General features: G+C 44.0%; 1 protein-coding gene and 1 long non-coding RNA gene across 2 annotated transcripts; one reads left to right on the forward strand and one right to left on the reverse strand.

The window, feature by feature from the left end:
• Positions 1 to 547: 547 nt before the first annotated feature.
• LOC119135165 lies at positions 548 to 11356 on the reverse strand. The gene is made up of 4 exons (XR_005100502.1): positions 11214 to 11356; positions 5476 to 5590; positions 4348 to 4433; positions 548 to 1821 (listed from the first exon to the last, which is right to left on the reverse strand). It is a non-coding gene; the product is annotated as an uncharacterized LOC119135165 (long non-coding RNA).
• Positions 2331 to 19503, forward strand: LOC119135163 (protein FAM53B-like). The gene is made up of 5 exons (XM_037272543.1): positions 2331 to 2486; positions 11386 to 11638; positions 12645 to 12699; positions 13847 to 14694; positions 18547 to 19503. Exons 2-5 carry the CDS (start codon positions 11558 to 11560, stop codon positions 18865 to 18867), a joined length of 1305 nt encoding a protein of 434 aa, XP_037128438.1. The 5' UTR covers positions 2331 to 2486; positions 11386 to 11557; the 3' UTR covers positions 18868 to 19503.
• The last annotated feature ends 1370 nt before the right edge of the window (positions 19504 to 20873 follow it).

A 20873-nucleotide genomic window follows, 5' to 3' on the forward strand; every position in this document is an offset into this window, starting at 1 on the left:
AAACAAGTTTCCGGAAGAAAAAAAAAAAGATAAATATTTGCAGTACGACACTTGAGAGGAACACATGAAAGCTTAGTATTCATGCAGCAAGTCTGCAAGCTCGTAGGCTCACATGACGAGCGGAATAAAAGTGTCGTTTTTAAGCCAGTGCCAAAAAGTGCTGACTTGTACGCTTGTGTGCGCTGCCAAACAGCATTTTCTGCTCTTCAAACGTGTAATATTTATGGCTGGATGCGTGAGAGTGACAGTATAATATGATACTGGCAGCGCTAAATCATAATCTGTGATCGGAAACAGTGAACACAAAAGAAAAAATGAGTAGAAAGACGATTGGATTGAGTTTGAGATTACCTTTTCCGTTTTCACGGGAAGGTCTCTGTGAATATCATAAAGCTCTTTATGTGCATGATACTGAGAACCTTGTAAAAAAAAAATAGCAAGTCAGGTTTTCTTATAGAACTTGTATGTGTGGGTTAGGGTTAGGCTGTCTCCCATCAGTTTACTGGCCTGGCTTCCGATCAGGAGTCCAGAGCGGGGCAGTTATTTATGAGCAGCGTGACAGCCGAGCCTTGTGGCCTCTTGTTTATTCATTATGTCAGCAGCTCTTCGTCACAACTCTTTGGAGCCTCGATTAGCTCATTAGCTCGAGACCTTCTTCATTTTGGACTGAGCAGATGGTTGCAGTTAGCCAATGGTGTCTAAACCTCAGAACTAGACAAGGGGTATGTTATAGTAAAACAGTTAGTTCAAGATGTTAGTTTTTTGTTTTTGTTTTGGGCTCAAGCACACTGGTTAGAAAAGGTATACTTCAACTCGAATATATATAAAAAAAGATTTTTTAAAGTGTTCTCTATTGACTTACCTCGTAAAACTGAATAAATAAAACTTGAGGTGTGGTAATCCAGGCCAAAAGCGATATCGCCACCTATTGGCCCGGCATGTAAGTTACAGTTATTAGATGAAATTATTTATTTTCACTCTATGAAAACTTTCATGTACTGCACTGAACAAAATCATTACGTTATTTTGAGCAGCACACATGTAAATAAAGGCCCAAACAAAAACAAAAATTGATAACAGTTTCAGTTCCTGTAATAAAAATGGTGTCCTGAAGAGGCTTATGCAAAAATGATGCCATTTTTCCATTGGGCTTATTGCAACAGGAAACACATTTTGTCCTCCAGGTCGGTTGTAGGCTAATCACGGTTTGGCTTCACAACCCCCACAAATTCCAAAAGATGTGCAATTGAACAGTCAAAGTGTGTTGCAAGTGGGCTAGCTACTTGGACAAACCGAAGGCTCCTAATGCCATATGACAAGAGAATCTTCTCCTGATTCCAAACCAGCATTTCCTCACTGGTCCAAGTGCTCATCAACGCTAAGAGGTTCCATGTGAAAACATTTGAACATGATCAAAAAGATCAGCATCTGATGCAAGCGTTGTTGTGCGCTTTCAGATCCCTTTTCCCTCTATCAATCCATTTTAATAGCTTTACCCTCGGGATGCATTAGTGCCTGTCAGTGGCTTATTTTCTCTTGATTGTTTTATTTATATTCTACACGGAAGACAGAAGTTGGGTCGAGTTGCATTGAAAGTATAGCAAGAGGGGTTTAATGTAAAAAGCTGTTGCCTATACATGAAAGCACCTTTGCAAATATCTCCTTCACGAAAAGCAAAGCTTTCCCCCCACCACTGCTGTTATATATATTTTGGATATATATATTTTTTTCTTTTTTTTGTTGTTGAGAAAATATGAATGACTGATGTACAATTTCAATCCATATTTACCAGTACACAGAAGATGCCTGGTTACTTGCAACCTAATCGCAGAAAAAAAAAAAAAAGATTACTGAGGCAGTTTATTTGAATAGAAAATAAATAATTGTACAGATGCACGAACCAAAAACAATCATAAATAACTGCTACTAAATTTTTAAAGTCTCCCTAAGTTGAAAGTAAAATGTTAAGGGGATTTTACCATTACATTCAACCACAGAAAAGTAAAATTGCAAAAGCAAACTTTTAGGAAAATCTGCCTGTCGTGGAGTGGCAAAAGTAGCACAGTGGTATTGTAAATGCCTGAGGGAGGACCACACTGGAGCGTACCAACTCGGCGGGGGTGACTAACTTTAGGTCACACTAATTTTAAATCCTTGCTTTACAGAAATACATAGTTTGTGTTCGAGTTTAGTTTATTCTACCTAACAGATAATACAAGGTGTTTGTTTTGTGTTTCAAAATCATTTCGTATTCTAACCGGCCACGACTCTTCTCAGTCCTCTCCCTTTCCGGACATTCATTGCAGTCGCCCAGCTGAGAGCAAAAAGCAGCTCCAACCTCTCAGCTGCTCGCAGTCTCTCCGGTCTTTTAACGAGACAGGCTGACTGCCTTGGAACCTTTTCTAGTTTCCTCCCTCTCTCTTCTATCCCCCCTCCCCCAAGAAAGATGTCCTAACTCGGGGAGAAGACGAACCTCTGCTGGCCAGGTAGTCATGACATCTCATCTTGTGTGCGTGCAAGTGCGTCCTCTTGCAGGATTTCGTCATTTTTTAGGAGTGACAACATCGTTGGTACAAAGTTGTGTGTTTTAGCCTCTTTTGTGCAGTGTATTTTTGATACAGCGGTTTTTCCTAAGCAAAGCGTTTATGTTAGGTCCATGAATTAACTGTAATTACAGTTACGCGCGTGCGTGCGTGGTTGCATGCATGAACAACTTGTTGCTGCATGTGTAAAGTCTGCATTGCATTTGTGTGGTCACAATCAAGCTTAGCTTTATGTGCGTCACACACGCACGCACACAAACCTAGTTAACTACTGTGCTGTAGCAGTAACACTACTAAGGCCCAACAAGCAGGAATGTATCACAAAATAGTAGTAACCTTGAGGATGGTACAACTAGCACTAAAATGATATGCAACCTGAGATCCATGTACTAATACACTCTTTGTTCTCACTAGTAAGGCAATTCAGTGCACTAGTATACATAATGCACTAGTTGAACAACTGTCTAATCTTTTTCCTCGACTAGTACAGCTTTTGCCCTAAAGTACAAGCACACAATGAAACCTTACAGGTAGTAGCAACAACATGCTTCTAGTTATTTAGTAAAATCCTGTGAATAAGTCAACTAGGATGCAAAGGTTGTCTGACTATGCGACATTCTACAATTATAAGTTAAGCTCGAGTGCTTCACTAGTAGCGTGCAGGGGTCAACTAGTGCAGGTTTGCCTCAGTAGCAACTTGCAACGTGAAGTTGTCCGAGGCTACCGGTATGCCAAAGTTGTCATACTTGAGTGCAAAAATGTGCACACACAAACACACACGTTGGCTTCATCCTGTGACAAGGATGAGTCGTTTCTACTCCAGCAAGGAGATTTTCTTTTGTGTGGACGTGTGCAATTAAGTGTTAGAAAAACAATCTGCCACATTGTTTATTTCAAAGCACTTTCTGAAGTCAATTTGAGGATGGTCACAAAGGCCTGAGGTCCAAATCAAAGTTATGACTTGTTAAAAACAAAAGAAGAATCAAAGTACTGATGAACAACTGGTAAATAAGAGCCGTATGTCATAAAACCTCCATTAACTGTACGGGCAAGGTGTTAAGTTAAAACGATCACGTGTGTTTAAAAAAAAAAAAAAAAACAACAACTTGCAAGTCAAGGTACTACCACACATAAATACAAGAAAATTCAAAATTGTCATGGAATTGGGATTGTCGTGCAGCTGAGGCGTTTGTCTCACTGTGAGACATTTTGCAAGCACGTTGATAATGACCTTAAACTGATGACTGGAGCATTTCCGTTGCTCGTGCCGCCTCGGAAGTGGTCCTGTTTTGCCCATATGTGTTCATGTGGCATGGTGGTTTGTTTGATCCATGTGGATACGGTCAACAAAGAAACTGGTTTAGCACCAGGGCACCCTAATGGGAAATACCTGGATGTGGAGCAGTTACACTCTTTAAAAAAAAAAAAAAAAGAAAAAAAAAGAAAAAGCTGACTCCAGTGAAAGATGTAATCATCATCTTGTCACAGGAGATTATAACGGTTGGCCTTGTGGAAAACTCCCGTACGTTGTTTAGCAGCGCTGAGAAAGGATTTTTGCGAGTTTTCACAATAATATACAACTCCTGTTTGTATTTCCTAATTCCTGGTATCATTTCAGTTTGCAAACGGATGTTGCAAGCATTTTTGTGCAAGCGTTTTGAATGCAGGGTTCCCACGGATGCTTTGTGATTTTTGAAAATGCATTTTCAAGCTTGAAATATTGAACAAAAACATTTTATGCTTTGGTTTTGAAGGACACTTTTTTTTTTTACTATGTACCATGTGACATGCTATGAGTTCTCACCTGTAAGTGACGGACAGGCTTCCATTATTTCAAATTCCTGTGGCTTCTCTTTTGCCATCACTGGTACATTATTGTCGATGACCACACTAAAATAAACACAGAGGGGGGAAAAAAAGTCAAGTTAGTCCTTCAGATCAGTTCAACACAAATGTGTTTGGTATGTAGAGTGGATATAAAAAGTCTACACACCCCTATGGGTTTATTCAGTAAACAATAAGATAAATGATTTCAAATGAGTTTGACCATGAATGTGACCTTTAACCTGTACAAAGGAAACCGCCAGCACACACCTGCCGCCATTTACAGTGACTCGGATTAACTCATAAATAAAATTCAGCTGTTCTTGGTTTGACGGTTGTGGTTTGGGTCACATTTGGTTAGAGTAAAAGGAACAAAAATGCATCAAAGCAAAAGCCATTCTTATCTTATAGAGGAACAGGAATCTATTTTATGACACTTAAAATAGAAATAGCCTTCACATCCGCTAACCAGATCCCGAGCTGGACTGTGTTTACGAATTAGTCGTTCTGCCGTTAGACTTCTTGCCCTTTCGCTTATAGGATCTTTGCAAAAATCCAAATAATTGTTACATAATTTGATCATTATCAAGATTGATAGCTGGCCTTGACGTCAAGGAAAAATTGTAGCGAGCTTGAGCTGTCTTTTTGTTCTCTGACTTTAAAGGGCCATTCAAATGCAGTGGTTTCAGTTTGGGTGCAAAAAAGGAAGCAGCACAAAGTACCAAGGGCGCAGGTTCTCACTTAGTGTCAACTTGTGTACGTGTGTGTGCTCAAGTTTGTCTGTCGGGGTTGCAGCTGCATGCCGAGCGAGGCCCTGACACATTCTGTGTACAATTCACTCAATACACACACACACACACACACACACACACAATGTGAGTCTGAGTCTGGCTATATTCCTGTTTTTCGCAGCAAGCGTGTCATCTAGCTCTCTGTTCCCCTCACACTGACACTCTTTCATGCCTGCGCTGGCTTGAGGCGAAAGCGACCAGAGAAGAGTTTGTTCTCAGTGCCTTGCGTGTATTTGTCCTCACGCTACTCTCCATTTCAGAAGCGTTCTTCTTCCTGCGTGACCCGCAGTCATAACTACAAACAGTGAAAGTCGAACCTATGTGGCTGCGGGGACGCTGGGAACAAACACCGCCCTCCTGGCTCTTTTTCGTGTGTTTGTTGCACTAGGGGTGTGGATATGCCCTCCTCGTTAACATGATAGATTTGCCAGCCTAAAAAGAGAGAAGAAAAGAGGCATTCTTAAGTACAGCCAGAGAAGCCCCCCGGCCCTAAAAATACTCTGAAAGATGAAAAGCAACATGTCCCATTGATATTTTGTCCGCTCGTTGACATAAAAATAAAACATGTTTCAACTCATGTTTGTCCACATTATTAAAAAAATATCTGAAAATGTTCACTCCCACGCCACGGAAATTTCGACAGTCCGTGGCTCCATCGCCAACTAGTGGCCTGTCATGCACACTGCAGCATCTACAGCCATTTTTATTTTAGTTTTACAACTGCCTACATTGTCCATCACGGAAATTTCGACAGTCGGTGGCTCCATCGCCAACTAGTGGCCTGACATGCACACTGCAGCAATTACAGCTTTTTTAAATTTTCTTTTTACAACTGCCTGTCGTTACGAGGTCATTGTTGTGTAAGTAGCGATAAGGCGTGTTCATAAAACAAGTCGAGGTTAGCTAATGTGTTATCATAAGTGCGTGGTTTCTGTTGATGGTCCTAATTTACTCATCAGCCATCACGAGGCGGAATTGTGTGTTTGTGTATTCAACACTGGCGCTGGCTTGAGCAGCCGCTCCAAATTAAAGCCTCTATTGTGAGGCACTCAGTTTAATTACACACGGTGTACATTTAGAACCTGTTCTCTTTTACCGGTTATGCAATTTGTTTTGTGCGCTGCTTCTACACACTTAGCCCAAAAAAAACGTTCCCCTCATACAAAGCCAGCATTTAATATGTGACAATCTGCCCTGACGCAAGATCAGACTTGAGAGAAAGAGTTCAAACTTGATGGTCCTGCTTTGAATGACGGCGCGGTGGGGACATGTGTCGGTCCAAGTGGCTTGCCACGGTTTGGTTGGGGTTTGCATGTTGGCAGGCAGGTTTTCCATACACCTGCAGGTGTTTTGCAAACAATTGCAACTGCTGAGCGCACCAAACAAAAGCAGATTAAATCAAAGATCGACAAAGCATAGGATTAAGGAGTGTTTACAAAATGAATACATTTAAGAACGTGTTGTTGTTTTTTTTAACTACCACCAACACAACCAAATTGAGGTCAAAACAAAATAACCAACTTCCTGTGACTTTTCGAGAATGGCTTCTTGGGACTTTTTGACAAGTGGACAAAAATCGGAATGTCCCTTATGAAATGGCCAAAACGACCCAAATACGGCAACTTCATAACAAAATGGCCGACTTCCTGTGTCTTTTCAAACATGGGTTCTTGACACCTTTTTTGTGGGTTTACTCATGATAGACCGACACGTTGGTAAGTGAAACTAGCTTCGAAGGCAATTTTTTTTTCTTTCTTAAACACATCTGGCTTGTTCTTCTCACGATGGCGTGCAGTCAGAAGGTCCTTGGCCGAGCCCCCTCGCAAATGAATGAATGGGGCGGTGGAATGTCGTTCATGGGGTTTTTCTTCCCCAAACACGTTTCGCTTAACATAACCGTAACATACGCGTCAGATTATGTAACCAACTGTAAGATTTTGATTTTTTTTTTTCCATAGATAGCTTTTAGAGCGGGCGCCGGCTAGTGTGTAAAATGTACCCCCTGATGGATTTAGGGGCTCCAGTTAGTGTGTACGCAACTGAACAGACCCTGTCGGGTAATGACGGAAACCACAGGCAGGAGGGGGCTGGGCCAATTAGCGAGCGGCTACCTGGTTTGACGGAGAGTCCAGGCATGTGGGGGTCACCGCGGTCGGGGGCCCCTCGTACCTTCTCGCACTCAAAGTGAAACACCTGATCTCACGCCCGTCAAGCATCAGTTTGAATAAGAGACAGAGGTCACGACCCCCCCAAATACATTACGCACCGCATAGAGGGCCTTGTGTTGTGTTTGCAGCTAACTTGCCACTTGGCGAACTGTTCTGGTTGCATGCAAGAAATGTTGCGTTTTCATTGTTGTGCTATTTTGCCTTTGGTTGCCATGGTGACAGAAATGCACCTTGGAGGATGAGACTTATTTTTGAAATTTTTTAGTATAGTACATACCGTCGACCGAATGCTCCTACCACAAAGGAAAACCACATCCTTTGCTCTCTTTGTACTCGCTCCGCATTGAGAAGTGCACGGGGACTATTAAAAGGTTGATTCTTAAGCACGCCATTGATCAACTGACAAGTAAAAATGATCCAGGCCTCATTGTTTGACCGCTTATGAAGATGGAGTGAGTGTTCCGGGGCCAGTGTTCCCCCCGCGTGGATACTAGGGGTGATGGTCCAAGGCTTTGGTGGTATGTCTTGACCTCTTAAGGAACCATCTTTATGACCCGTACTGGCGAGTGGGGTGGCTCTGAGTTCACTCTGAATGGATGGTCCACCCCGCCGACTTGGAACGAAAATAATGGCTCCAAACAGACCCACTTGTGCCCAAAACTTTCCCTTTTTGATGCTCATATTTTGATTCCATGACAACAACCAACAGTGTGTTGCCATAGGATTGCCATTGGACTGCATATTGGATTCTCTGTCAGAATTTAGACCGAAGAAATACACAAACATGCTTTTATGGGCAGTAAGTGTCTTAACGCATGTCTCACATTCCAGTAACTGTCTAGCTCACATTCCGGTGAGCGTCTAGTACGTTCTGGTAATTACCGAGCACGTTACGATCGCGTTCAAGTACATTGCGCAGTCAATTGTCATATTTTTGCTGAAAATGTTGGTTGAGTTCAATTTTGCATTTGAAAGCTCTAAAGTCCTTGATTAGTCTATACTGGTGTATTTGTTTTTTTTCTCACTGGCTCCAGCCACCGATCAAAATCTCGACACCAGACGCGCTCTGCACAAGTATGCAGCAGTAGGTCGCCCTCGTCGCCCCAAATCCGTGTCTATTCATCCGCCTGCACAAGTCGCAGCTCAGGCAAGGAGCCACATTATTGCAGCTGCCCTTTCCAGTGCCCTCCCCAGTCACTTGCTATTATGAGCCAAGAGCCGCCCGTCTGCACTCTTGCCCGGCGTTGGCAAATCTGACTGGAATTACGGCTCGATTTGAAGAGGCCAAATTGAATCTGGAACGATGTGGCGGTAGATTTGTTCCCATTTAGTGATGAAGCTTCCCGTCGGTTTAGCGCTAATCTAACGTGATGTAACGGCGAGCGGCTCTGGCATCCTTTTGCAAAGCCAGACAAGAAATCAAACGTAATTCGATTTATTAGGTAACCCGAGTTATAAAGTTAGACTAGATGGACATGAACAAACAGCTTATTGGGTCAGTGTGAATGCTTACAACAGCTCTTGTTTATATCTTTTGTAACATGCGGTTGGGTTACTTAGAAAACCGACTTTTAAATATTGCGCTTGTGGCTTTGCTTGTCTGGCAACCGTATTTCTTCACAACACGACGGATCGAATGAGAGCGTTTGTGAAGCTGCTGCCAAGGCCTAAAACCAAAGCCAAATGGTGGTTTCGATGCCTCTTTCCTCGCATAACTGTAGGAGGCTGAGTACTACGATGTTATTCCCGCAGTTGCGGTTGAGAATGTTCCACTCCAGTCCTGTAGATGGCAGCTGCGTACGTCACAATGAGACTGACAAAGAAGAATGTTTCGGCGAATATCTGATTTTAGATTCAGGACTAATATTGTTTTACATTAGACGAGAGAGTGAGGCTTCAGTGTAATCGGGAGCAAAGGAGAGAGAAGCGTTTCATTGAGAGCTGATATGATCTGTCGACACCCGAGTCTGGGCCCGCGACACTTCTTTCACCGTTGGGCTCTGGTTTCTCCATCATGGTGAGCCGCTTCATTAAGTAAGCATGGCTCGGGGCTTCTGATTCGTACTCTGCCCTCTCCCATGACCCCCTGCTTGCCAGTCACTACACACACAAAGTTAGCTTAAAGACACGCATGGCATGTCCAGTCGCACAATAGGAAAAAAAACTCCTGCACGTAAACGCCACGCTCCCCGACTCCCTCGCTCAAACGAAAACCTTGCCCATTACTCAATGTCAGTCCTAATCAACCTAAGTAATCGCACACCGATCAACAAGAACATTCCCGTTCTTTACTCCAAACAAGAAGGCTAACACGGGCCCTCTATTCCTGCGAGAGGCCCGGCTGTGCTCCACTGACTTTGCTGGATAAATGCAGCTAATGGGAGTCATATGCCGGCAGTTGGTTTAGCCCTCGCCAAACTAAAACATCTTGAGTGTAGTCACGGGGTTGAGAGAGATGACATGGAAAGTAACGCAAGCTGGTATGAAATCTGCGTGCGGAATATCCAATAGCGCAAAGGCGTGTTATATAAAAGTGCGGTGACCTCCACCTACTAACATGTAAGCACATGTTAGACAGTCGGGCCTGCAAAAGCCATCAGCCCTCTGTGTGCCGCTTCCCGAAAAGCAGTTGATTGGGGGTGCTGCCAAGAAGCCTGCTCTCTAATTGGATGTTTGGCGGTCAGCGAATGAGGGAGGGAATCCCTGGTCCTAAGTCACCGCAGCTATTCCTGACAACCAGCCACATTAGCTTTACATTTACTTGGGGGATCATAGATAGACATAAAGATTTACCTTAAAAATCAACCCAGCCCAGATGAGTAAAAAATACCTCAAATAAGCCAAATGGCCCAAATGTCGCGAGGACCTCTTATCCAGCCACTACCGTCTGCATGCAGCCGCAATTTGCGCATAAAACAACCGCACTCCCATATAAACTCCTTCGACCGCATCTTCAGCCGTGCCGCCTTCACCCGGGATTAACCGAATGATTCCGCCATGTTTGTTTCGCCACATGTTTTTGGCTGAGGAAGCACTTTGTGTTTACGTTAGCTTTTAGCTTGAGAAAGTACTCATTTGGCTCCTAAATAAAGTTTTTTTTAATGAACGGAAAAATCTGGATGAGTGTTGTGGAAAAAGATGAGGCACTTGTGGCTGCAGGCATGGCGAAAACATCACATGATGTCGGAAGAATAATGTTCATAGCTGCACTAGGAGACCTCCAGAAGAACCCATGCCAGCCACCTAGTTAAACACATGTTGTTGTCTTTTCCTTGACTTTGTCACCTGTCCATATAACATACTGTACGCTCTGTTTTACTGCTCGACCAGACATGCAATCGGGCCCGTTCCCTTAAAATAAAAAAAAAAGAAAGAAAAAGTACCTACTTAAAATCGCATAAAACTACCCAGCCTGTTATGCAAAGAAACATTGCTAGTCAAATAGCCGACAGCACGGAGCGCTTTTTTTAGCTGCATTAGTCACATGCTAACTTTTATTGTTTTTGCCAAAGAGTTAATGCGATTGTTTGTTTATTTGTATGCATTAGGAAACTTAAACTAATCTCTGGCAAGTAAAATAGAGATTGAAATTGTGTGTTTGGCCTGTTAGTCAATACCCAGTTGTTTTCAACTACCTTTATTAGCTGCTTCCACCTACAGGACTGGAGTGGAACAACACTCTTATTCGCCTTCAAGGGTTTTATATTTATAGCCTAGAATAGTTTTTCATACCAATATTTACTGTAATTCTGACTTTAGAACTATGTTTGTGTCGTTCTGTTCATCATAAATCGAGCCTACCGGGTGGTCTTTATCATCAGCCGAACCGGTAAAATACGTGCGACATTGGTGTCAAGACATGGATTGAAAAATGGTGTTGCTCATACCCGCTTCGTGTTGTCCATTATCTCCCGTGCCATCATCGTCGTGGGTTGTTTTTCTCGCAGTACAGAACACCCGCGTAGCGATAGCATAACACCGTCCAAGCCACTGTACAGACGTCAAACAATCATAAAAGAACTGTCAGCATTTGTCTTTTGTGAAATTCTGTTCTCACAGAGAGTGTCTCAAGTGCCGGGGGGGGCCTCCTACCAGCTCTTTGGCTTAGATGGGAGCTGCCAGCTGACCGACAGACAGACTGCCCGTCCCCGGACCTTTCACCCAAGATGGCTACCCGTGACCTCTTCCTCGTGCTCCTCTGCCCAATGAGGCTTGTGAGTGCTGCGTTACCATGGTGATCATCTTCTCCAAAAGCCTGGAAAAGAAGAAGGGTGTCAATGATGTAAGGGCCAAGAGCAGCGAACGACGGCCGGTAAGAGACGACTTTTTTTTTTTTTTTTTTAAACCCAAACCTCCATTAGGAAGCCATTTTCTACACATGTTTTCTTTTTTAAATTTGTTTGTTTGTTGCTGTGGTAGTGATAACCTCAGTGTGAGTCACTGTAATTTTCCGCTGCATTTTCTCTTTTGTCCCTCGTGTGCAAAAGAAGCCACCACCCTGTTGCAAGCGAGTGATCACAAGGCAGGCGTGTGCAGGCAAACCTTCCTCTACGCACGCCACGAGCTCAACAAAAAGCTTCAGTACTGGACTTCGTTAATAACAGCAAAATATTCACAGGATCTTAAGTGATGGATCGTTTCAGAGGATCACACGGCATTTTCCTTTGGTTAAACATACATTTATTTACATAATGACAGCCCGTTGAGCGATGTGTCAGCCGTTATTCTATATGTAAACTAAACAATGACCTTAGTGTATCCCCCACACACCTTTGTTGATCATCATGAATAATGTAGCTTTTGTAGGTTGAATCAATATTTTGCATGATTTAAGTCAAATAGCCATTCATCCATTTTTCCACTGTATTTGACCTCAGCCAGTTGCAGGTCACATTTACGTACATCACTCAAACGTTTAGATTATCGGACGATGACCAATCCAGGATGTACCTCAGCTGCTGCAAGTCAGCTGGTATAGGCTCCAGCTCACTCGGGAAACCAAATAAGAACAAGCACAATAGAAAATGGAAGTTTTATTATCATTGGCGTGTCACGATTTTATGGCCTAGCCACATTGATTTTACGGTACAGTATAGAATTTCCACAGCGTTTATAACTCTGAGCGAGACGTGTAGCAGAGGCCAATGGTTTGGACGGCAATGCTATACTTTTTGCATCCTTTCCGATGAGACACACTTGACTTCAGACTGTGCTTCTTCCAGATAATAACATGTCGTACTGTATACACAGAGGGATGAAATAAACGGTTATGCTTTTGCATACTTTCACTGAGCTGAATCTTTTGGGTTTCTTTTCAGCGTGAGCGCCACACCATGAGCAGAGGGACGACCCTCTTCTCTTGTGGAACTGCTGGTAAGTTCTCCATTTTTCTTTTTTTTTTACTCCTCAAGTCCAAAGAAATGTACTCTCATTCAAAGATTGCAGCAGTTAACATCGCTTGTATGACAATTAAGATATTTTTAATTTTTAAATGAGATGTGTCAAGAACCTTTGCTCTCGCTCTTATAATTGAAAGTGAATATATGAAATATAAACAATGGTTAAAATGTTACACTTTTATGACAGTTAATGAGTGTCTTGGACTGCATGGAGTGTCATCAGAGTTAAAGTAGACAATAGTTAAAAGATAAAATATTACTTATGGGATGTCGTTGCATCTTTGGTCTTGATCATCCTTAAAAAGAAACTAGTCGTACATTTTTATTTTTTGTTACTATTATTAAAAAATTCTTCTTTAAAAATTCTTAATGTATCTAAAATTTCTTAAAAATGTAAAATACAGTATTGCTCATCTTTAGTGAAGTGGCCTTTAAAAAAGCTCATTGAATGCCTCACATTTGGTTGTCTTAAACCACTTTTGCATTATTTCCTGTGAGAAATATCGTTTTGAGCGTACCAGAACATGTTAAATCTTTGAGGCCAAAATGTATTTGGCTTTCACTTCCTCTCTTCAAGCCAACGTCTCGTGATCAGCGTGCACCTGCTCCACGTTACAATGCACATTACATGCTTTCACGGGAGGTTTACAACAATACACTTCCTTCAATAAAAATGCTCGTCTACTTCTTCTTGGCGGGTGTTGACATTTAAAGGAGTCTCCTCCATTCAGGCGTCACGAGCCACTTTTGAAGTCGTCTCTTTTGTTGAGTTGTTTTCATGACATTCCTGCCAGGTCGCAGCCGTGTTTAAATGGTTCACCCAAAAGGAAGCATTTACAATGTTGGAGAACATGATCCAAAATGGACAGAGTTAGGGAAAGAAGAGACATCTTGCCACTGAAGACCAGTGGTTCTCAATCTTGTAAACTTTGTGTATGGGGCCACAAGAATTTATGAAGGCAAAATAGAATGCAGTACTTGGCTGTCACCGACAGGGGCGCTGTTGAGCCATTGTCAACTAGCTTGCAGTCAACAGAAGTACACATGAATCCCACAGTGGGTTAAGTCAATGTTAGATATGTTTTTCCTTGGCTGAGAGTTGGCGTTTGCTATTTTTGCAGAGGCAGACAGATGGCTGAACCCAGGACGAAGCTTTCAGTCAGGTGCCAGTCTGGAGAGCCTGTGGGATGCCGTGCCCGAGCCGGGCGGCCGCCCCTGGCCCAATGAACCTGGCGCCGCCACAGCCATCACCAGCCTGATCAGAGATCTTAGCCTGGGTGATGCCGCCTTGACCAAAGCCCGTCCCTCCGCCCCCGCCGCTTTGCACTACACCACTGTCGCCACGGGCCAAGCGCCCACGGCGCCCCCCAGCAAGCGCCAGTGCCGCTCTCTGTCCTTGTCGGATGAATTCGGCGGCTTTCGCTCGTCGTGGAGGCCTCAGGGCTCCCGAGTGTGGACGTCGGTGGAGAAGCGAAGGTGCTACAGCGGGGGGAGCGTCCGCGCCGGCGGGGGGTTCTCCGCCGCTCACTGCTCAGCCATGCAGCGAAGCTCCAGCTTCAGTTTTCCTTCTCACGCCACCATCCCCACTGACGGACCTTTAGACCTGCCCTTCTTCAGCCAGCGACTGCCGACCCACCCTCACTTCACTGCCTGCCCCGTGTCTCCCACCACTCCTTCCTCACGAGCCCCCCAGTCCTACCGCGGCCCCCTTCTCCGTCCTCTCTCCCTCTCCCACGAGCAGATCAGCTTGCCCGAACTCCAGAGGGAAGAAGCTTCGGAGGCCAGCTCGCCGGATTCCACCCCGGAAATGGGACGGCGGTCCGGCCAGAGGGGAGACGGGAAAGGCTGCCTGTCTCGGAGCAGGTCGCAGCCCTGCGTGCTCAACGACAAAAAGATCGGGATGAAGCGGCGGAGACCCGAGGACGCCCAGGAGCAGAGGCCCTCTCTGGACCTGGCAAAGATGACTCAGGTGAGCCGGGATAGGCCGACACGAAAAACATTTGCCGAGGTTTGGTGGAGAAACTCTGCGCGCAGCGGGTTGGATTTGCACTACATTGTTTAGGTGACAGGGTCAGGGTTCAAATCTGCATGCTCTTCCCGTGCTTACTTTCCCACATCCCAAAAGCACATGTTAGCTTCACTCAAGACAGTAAATCAGACACGTCCAAACTTTTTTTTTTACTGGGGTCCACATCCAGAAAAACTGGAACGAACATGGGGCTACACTTTAGCTTCTGTTTATGAAACATGCAAAAACACAACTTAGTCAGCCTGTTCACAACAACCCTAACATCTGAAGTCTTGTGTTAAGTATCGAAGGGAGGGAGTGGCGCTTACTCACGAAACATGCCTCGTGTTCAGTCATGCCGCCTAACGCCACATGCTCCAAAAGGACCGGGCTCAGGTTAACATTTCATCAAGTCTGTTGGGTAAACCTAAAAGGTCGGGCCCCCCTCCAAGTCCATTTGCTTTTTCACCGCGACTCCCGCCCTCGTCATTCCATGCACCAATCTGGCTTTTATCACAGCGGCTAAATAAAAAAAGAAGCAAAGACGCACTATAGCATTAAGCTAATTGCTAAACAACGTCTGTAAGTGGCTATTTCGAAATATGAGCCATTGTACATTTTTTTGCTTTGACTTGAGAGCGCAGACTTGAGATACGCGCGCGATACAGCGGCACTTCACTAAAAGCGGCACTTTGGCAAATTGTGAATAATTCTTCAGACTTTAAGCTCTTCATCGCCACTGTCCTTCTTACTGGAATTCCGTCTGTAGTCCGTAATAGAAAGGGGCATCATCTTATTCCAGCTCCCTCCCTTTTCCTTTTTCCTAAAGATTTGTGTCACCCTCAGGACTAACCGAGCGAGAGTTGGCCGCACGGTGTTTCCTCAAATCATGCCAGCTACCGGGCGGGGAACTAGCAGAACCGCCATGACACGCACGCGCTCGTCACATTGACGTTACCTCGGCTCGCAGGAATGCTCCTGCGTCACATAGTAGGCCCGTGCTTTCAACGTACGGACGCGTTGACGTTAATTATTATTTTGTTTTTTTTTACACACATCGTTATTTGGGAATTTTTGAGGACCTTACAAGTAGAAGTTTGAGAAAAACTGATGTCAATGTGTCGTCTTGTCTTTTTGTCAAAATGTCAATAGGAAGCTCAACATTTGGACTTTGACTGAACCGAGCAGCTTCCATAAGATTCCCGCTGACGTCCACTGGTAGATTAACAAGGCGCTCGCTCATTTTACGACCAAACTATCTGTTAAGATTTGGTTTTTACTACCTCTGTCATGGATTTTATAGGCGTTGATGTAAAATGACTTGCTTAAAAAGGTGTAATAGAGTATACCATGGGAAAGAACTAATAAAATAGTCTAAATATTTTGAGAAAAAAAGTCTAATTATAAAAAAAAAGTGGTAATCTGCAAAGGAAAAAAAATGTTGATCAAAATGCAAAAATGTGCTTTCACATATTCTCAGGACATTACTACTGTGAATTCATTTTCATAAGAACAAAACCAGAACAAAACCAAGCCTTATTCTTGCAGCAAACCCCTTTTTTCTGCTTACATTAAAATTCATTTCTTCTCCCGAGCATTATGTAAATCTTTTCTTTTGTAGACACGCCCGTGTGAGAAAAGGAATTTGGAAAAACGGGACTGTGACCAGCCATAATCTTTCTTATGAGCTCAAAGTTTGCGCGGGTGGCATAGTCGTCGTCTCGCAAATTCCTCTCAACGTCAAAGGGTTCGTCGCTGCCAAACTTTGCGGATATTTGTGCGTGTGTGCGCAACAAGGGTGAGAAGGGTCAGCGCATAACAAGTCCCCATGTGTGCCGTCAGCGCAACTCGCAGTAACGTGGCCTTTAGTTTCCTGCCGCGCGTCAATGACAGACAATTCCGACATGCTAATCGCCAATCGCTCCGTCAAAGGTATTTACGCACGACAATTGCCCAAAACAAATTCCTTGAATAATTTTCCTTCCGCCTTGGCCTGCTGTGTTTTTTCCTCCGACTGTGGAAAACCGTCTATCATCACAAAGTATGTGTTGGATTGAATGACAAGGCGGTCGGTCGCCATGTTCACGAAATAGTACGAGTCAGCTCTGCTCATTATTTTGCTATCAAAATCATTTTGGTTTTGTCTTTTCTAAACAAAATACTGGAACCCATTGCTCCATTAATATGCCCCCTCTTCCCCCGGCACAGCTCTCCATTCCTGACATGGTGAGCATAGCTGAGCAGCAACGTGGGAACGCGATGGTGACGTGACGCGACTCGCCTCGCACAGGCGTTATCTCATTAAATAACAACCCATGCCGTGTAACGCTTATCTGCACGGCGGCCGGCGTCCTCGGTAGAGTGCGGATGAATGATTGATGCCGTGTCGACGGCTTGGCTCTGGGATGAGTGCAAGATTCTTTCCTTTTTTGTTTTACACTCAAGAGTCTTGCTTGTGCTTTTCTGCTGACCTCATTTCAAGACACAAATTCATTGAGCTGCTTTCAATTGGCCTCTATTGAGATTTCTTTGCCCTTTTGTTTTCGTGCCCTGATAACTTGTTTTTTATGGCAGTATTAGCACGTAAGCTAACTTAGCCCCATTTTGGTGACTTTTGATCCAGGACCGGCAGTTCTTACTCACATTTACACGAACGCAGAATATCGAAGAAATGAACAAAGATTTAACTCTTACTTACACTCGCTGAATCTACAGACGACCGTGGCCCATTTGAGAATCGAGCGTAAAAAGTTTTTTCCAGAACAAATGTGCTTTTGTAAGAAGCTCGTTTAACAGCTTGAAATTGACTAGCGTGGCTTAAGCATGTGAGACGAGACATCATGATTGCATCCACGTGTGCAATAATCTTAAGTGCTGCCTTTCCATATGGCGGTGCTATGAAAAGCCCGTCACACTAGCGAAACGTAACCCTGGTTTGGAGCGGACCCTCCCAAATCGCTAGCGGTCCCCGGTGGCTTTCATGGAAAGCACATAGTGACAAAGAAACCCCCCTCCTCTGCCGGGATAATTAGTAGTCAAGTAATCCTAAGGGTCCGGAAAATAGAAAGGGCGTAGAAATCCCCCTTTCTCCATTCCGGAGGCAGCCAGACAGCCAAGGCAAAGCCTCCCACTCCTCTCGTTATCACCTGAAGTATTCGCTTTTGTTTGCAAGTGAACTAGCGAGAGACTCCCGGTGCATGGCAACAGGGAAGTTGTCTGTCCCCCAAGTGGGGAAAAAAACAAAAAGTTCATTTCTATTCATCTGTGTGCCTCCAAACATCTGCTGCTCTACAGATCATTAACCCTCTTGTTGCTCAGCACTACTGTTTTCTGATAAAGTTACAACTTTATCTGTGTCACGTATTGCCTTGTTGGTGAGGAATTAAAAAGAAACCTCGTAAAATTACAAACACAGATAAATATAAAGGTCATGTGATGAAAAACGAAAGAAAAGTCTTGCCAGCGAGTTGCCTTGACATTGGAGAAACCAGTTACCCGTACTGATTTAATTCCTGTACTTGAGTACAATCCAGAGTCTGTGTTTTATTTTTATTTTGTTATGTAATAGTTATAAAATATTATATTTGATCAAATATAATATTTTATACGATACATATTTTTTTATTTTATTTGTAAGTCCCCAAGATATCAATCGACGCCTCAATTTGTTCTATTTACATCTTTGTACATGGTGTCATTCATCAAGTAATTGGAAAAAGTAACAAGCCTACTTTGAAAAATTAAGTGCAAAGAACCGTGAAAACTAATCAGGAAACAAATATTCAAGTACCAATATGTTTTGTTTTTCCCCAGCAACTCCAGACTTTCCAGAGCTTGAGTTGCCCCGGCTTCTCCTTCTTCGATAATTGCCAATCCAGCCTGCCCCCGTCGAGCCAACGGCAATCGGAATTCACCGCCGTTTCCGAGCTGGGACTGGAACCGCGGCAGGAGGCGACGAAGGACGGCGAAGATTCGTCCGAAGAGGAACTAGACAGCGATTCGGCGTGTAGCGTGGGCTCGAGATCCGGCTCGCCCCGGGGTCAAGTCGCCCTCTGGGAGGGCGACCGCGATTCAACCAGGGACATTTTCCAACTCGGGGGAGAGCTGGACCTCGAGCAGATTGAGAGGAACTGAAGCAGATCTTCGGGACGACGACGAGCGGAAGGCTTAAAGAACGTCTCGACTCGGTTGAAAGGTAAAGACGGACAAAAGATGCGGAGGACTCGTTTGTCTTGAACATTTGGACTATTTTGGAACTCAGGAGTGTGAAAATGAGGGGTTAGTAGTCTTAAAAAAAAAAAAAAAAAATGGATCCACCACTGTCTTCCCATCTGGTGAGCTTTCTGGCTTAGCATCTTTTTCCTGAAACTCCAAAATGGACGCAGGGACGACGACGTGTGCAACGACACACGCAACTCTGACTTTGCTGAATGTAGGCTCAATAAGCTTTAAGACACGGGCTGCGTTTACATGGACGCTCACATTTTGATAACCGACCTATTATGGATCCGATTGGTAGCACAGAGAAGTTGGATGGTTCTGGCCGTCCATGTAAACAGCCACGGACTTCCTTCACCTCAGTCCCCATTTTGTAGTTTCTTTGTATGCAAATTGTATATTTGAATTCAACTCTTAAATGATTAGTTCTGATATCAATGTTTATTTTTCTATTTCTCCGTTCTTTTTTTAAAATGGAGCTGTACGGAATGAAGAGTGAGAGCGTGAGGAGGGGAGGTTCTCGAACGTGGAAATAAATCTCCATTCGCCAACGATTGTCTCGTTTCATTTCCTCGACTGAGTCAAAGGGAATGCGACGAGACCGTGTTTTGCCTATCGGGAATGAAGAAGAAACACGAGAAGGGCGAAGGTGACGCTGACAAATTGAGTGACATCGGATGATTGGAAAACGCTTCAGGTTTTTGAAAAGTCTCAATCCGCAAGAACAAAGCGAAGGAGGAGAGGCCGTTTGCAGATTGTTTTTCCGACATGAGGTGGAAAACTCCCCGGCTGCACAACAAGTGTTTATATCCCAAAACAGGAAGTCCCAGAGCAGCGGCGGCCTTTCCTTCGACGACGGGCCTCGGAGGAAGGTGAACTCCGACATCTGTTCACAAATACTGTCGTCACCTTAACGAGAAAACAATTAGCGGCGACGAGATCTTTGACACGCGATCTACAGTAAAAATCCATTTTTACTGTCAATTTTGTTAAGTGGATATAAAGTGTACAGTAGCTGTACAAATGCCAAGTTTTTTCCACAACTTCCATCAATGGCTGTGCAGTCACCAGCTTAAAAGTCAGTAGAGCACGCAAGCGTGCACGCAGACACAAACACTCACACACACACACGCGCACGTTTCCTCTGTGACAGGAAATGAGCAAGCCAGCAGGCCAGCACGCTAATATCTGAGGCAAAACGACTATAAATAGGGAGCATTGTAGCAAGCCAACGCAGACAGGAAAGGCTGCGTTACACAAATCAATGGCGGCCTGGACGGACGGACGGCCTTGATTACACGCCAGCAAACATTGTCTGTGTTTTCAAAGCAAACGCTTTTTTCGCTTTGTCAGCAAAAAAAAAAAAAAAAAACGAGGTCAAAATGGTGACGTGGTTTCGTGTCGGGCGGTTGCCTTTTAAGGTGCTGCCTGGCATCGCAATAATGAGCTTGGTCTGATCTTTTAGGGAATTCGAAGGGGCAAGTTGAGTACAATCAAATACAATCCAAATCAAATACTCCATTGTGCGTCTTTTTTGTTTTGGCTACAAAGTACACACGCGTGGTTCTCATTTTCACAGATGACTGTTTTCAAGCGTTTACACGGAAACAGTAAGTGGCCTTTTTCAACAACTTCCACATGTTTTCAAAAGTTTTCCAGCTCCAAATTGCGGTCGCTGTGATACAGAAGGGCCAAAATGGCCATTTTTTTTTATCCCTCCGTTTCAAATGAAAACTCCATCAATCATTTAAAACGAGAGATGGGGAAACTCAATCTCGACAGTCAACTATTTATGAGTGGAAGAGACATTTTTGAAAAAATCTCACGGAGTCAGTGGAGTCGAGGACAAGCGCGAGTGACATAAAACGCTCGGATGGATGATTCAAATGTTTTTCCAAGGGGAACATTGTGAGCTTCTCAGT

The sequence above is a fragment of the Syngnathus acus genome, chromosome 15 (genome assembly GCF_901709675.1).
Source record: "Syngnathus acus chromosome 15, fSynAcu1.2, whole genome shotgun sequence".
Lineage (NCBI taxonomy): Eukaryota > Metazoa > Chordata > Actinopteri > Syngnathiformes > Syngnathidae > Syngnathus > Syngnathus acus.

Coding starts and splice junctions, on each gene's coding strand:
- LOC119135163 (XM_037272543.1), top strand. CDS start 11,558: ATGGTGATCATCTTCTCCAAAAGCCTGGAAAAGAAGAAGGGTGTCAAT. Junction 11,639..12,644: donor AGAGCAGCGAACGACGGCCG/GTAAGAGACGAC, acceptor GTTTCTTTTCAG/CGTGAGCGCCACACCATGAG. Junction 12,700..13,846: donor CTTCTCTTGTGGAACTGCTG/GTAAGTTCTCCA, acceptor CTATTTTTGCAG/AGGCAGACAGATGGCTGAAC.